Below are 2,246 nucleotides of genomic sequence, written 5' to 3'. Positions count from 1 at the left end.
CAGACATACCTCTGGGAACTGTAAGAAGTCGTCTCCAGGGCCAGCACCCTTCTTGAACAGACGTCGCAGCTTTCCGTTCTGCATTGCGGTGGTGACGTAGTTGCGCACGTGGTACTCGTCTTCTGACAGCAACCGCTCGACTATGGCTAAGAGCCTGTCATGCTGGATGGTGTCAAAGGCTGCCTTGACATCCACTGTCACCATGTACACTGGGCTGAGAACATGTGCATAGCATGGCGAATGGTTTAGCCTGTGAACATGTGCATAGCATGGTAAATGATTTAGCTTGTGGACATTTGCATAGTATGGTGAATGTTTTAGCCTGTTAACATGTGCATAGCATGGTGAATGGTTTAGCCTGTGAAAATGTGCGTAGCATGGTGAATGGTTTAGCCTGTGAACATGTGCAGAGCATGGTGTATGGTTTAGCCTGTGGATATATGCATAGCATGGTGAATAGTTAAGCCTGTTGACACGTGCATAGTATGGTGAATGGTTTAGCCTGCGAACATGTACATAGCATAGTGAATAGTTTAGCTTGTGAACATGTGCATAGCATGGTGATGGTCTAGTCTGTGAACATGTGCATAGCATGGTGAATGGTTTAGGTTGAAAGCTCTTGTCCAAAAATATATTGGACTATTATTGAATTGTCACTGTGGTGCAGAGTGAGACGGTATAGCAACGCCTTTGGCTTAGTCTTGGCGGATGGTGTCGTGGGTTACCATGGCAACTGTCAGTGGTGTTTGAAGGGCTAGTCTGTGACAGTAGACGTGCCTTGTTGATTTGATGCGATATCTAATCAAAGAGACGGAGGTCGGTATTGATACCCTGGACAACCCTGAACCCACCCCTCAAATAAAAATTAGGACATAAACAGTCCACTTCAGCAGCTATTTGGGTGCCATTTGTGGTACGGTTTGTGCGTATACATTTGGGCCCTTTGAGTGGTCTGTGCAATGGTACCTACTTGCGCGGCTTAGCAGTCTTCTTCCACCTCTTGATAAACGGACTGAGGATGTCGTAGATCCCCGCCAGATTGTTGACACTTGACGTGACACCATGCGTGACACCTTCCTTCCCACCACCGCTCCGGTCGAGACGGCGCTCCTGTGGTGTGTATTCAACACAAGTGAAACATAAGGCAACTCGATGTCACAGAGAGAGATACGGCCGATGTACTATCAGTTCAACAAGAGTGAAACATAAGGCAACTCAATGACACAGGGAGAGATACCGAAAGTGTGAACAGCCACTGCACGTGCTCAGAAGACAGGCACACGAAAGTGTGAACAGCCACTGCAAGTGCTCAGAAGACAGGCACACGAAAGTGTGAACAGCCACTGCAAGTGCTCAGAAGACAGGCACACGAAAGTGTGAACAGCCACTGCAAGTGCTCAGAAGACAGGCACACGAAAGTGTGAACAGCCACTGCAAGTGCTCAGAAGACAGGCACACGAAAGTGTCAACAGCCACTGCAAATGCTCAGCAGACACGAACAGTGCAACACGGGGAGGATCAAGGAGAGACTAATGGGTGTAGGGAAACGGATGGGGCAAACACTCCAACCATAAACCAAGTTAAGAATTATATATATATAGAAGGTACACACAATTGTATGGACAGACGGCGCAAATACCCTAAGCATAAACCACGTTTTAGACCTACACATACAGAGGGTACACACAATTATATGGACCAAGACAGCATAAGTACCCTAAGCATAAAGCATGTGTAGACCTATATATACGCAATCACGTCGCACAGTCACAGACACCGATTTTAGGGTTCAATTAAACCCTAAAACATAAATCCATAGAACAAATACAAAAGTATATCCAAACAGAAAAGCTAATGATTCATAGCGAGTGTGCGAACCGAATATTCAATCCACGAGAGAATACATGCTAATTCATAACTACAGGTTTGTGATAAGTATTGGCCTTTGATTCGATAACTGCACATGGATGTGTACATATAATTAACGAAGCAAACACGTAGGATAGTTGCAATGGATACAAGAGGGAATCGCACTAGAAGGGCCGTTCTATATGTACGTCCATCTCAGTAGATGGAGTTTCGGTACCTTTTCAAACGTCAGCACTTGGAACAAGTTCTTGAGGCAGTCATTGGTGGACGGTTGGTGAAAGTTCCCCTGGAAATTAGGTAAAAGTGCATACGAATGAACAGTAGCTAATTGTGCATATATATAAACTGCACATTGGCTCAATGGGAATATATATATG

The 2,246-nt window shown here is 45.4% G+C and overlaps 1 protein-coding gene across 1 annotated transcript in view; it reads right to left on the bottom strand.

Moving 5' to 3' along the window:
* Positions 1 to 2,155, bottom strand: part of SARC_10651 (hypothetical protein) — a gene marked incomplete at both ends in the record, with an annotated part of 4,159 nt that extends 2,004 nt beyond the window's left edge. The window contains 3 exons of the mRNA XM_014295297.1: positions 10 to 250; positions 971 to 1,110; positions 2,087 to 2,155. Coding sequence (XP_014150772.1) covers positions 10 to 250; positions 971 to 1,110; positions 2,087 to 2,155 — 450 coding nt within the window. The remainder of the gene's footprint in view (positions 1 to 9; positions 251 to 970; positions 1,111 to 2,086) is intronic.
* Between the last annotated feature and the right edge of the window lie 91 nt (positions 2,156 to 2,246).

The sequence above is a fragment of the Sphaeroforma arctica genome (genome assembly GCF_001186125.1).
Source record: "Sphaeroforma arctica JP610 unplaced genomic scaffold supercont1.1337, whole genome shotgun sequence".
NCBI lineage: Eukaryota > Ichthyosporea > Ichthyophonida > Sphaeroforma > Sphaeroforma arctica.
This window is presented reverse-complemented; position numbering and strand designations above follow the sequence as displayed.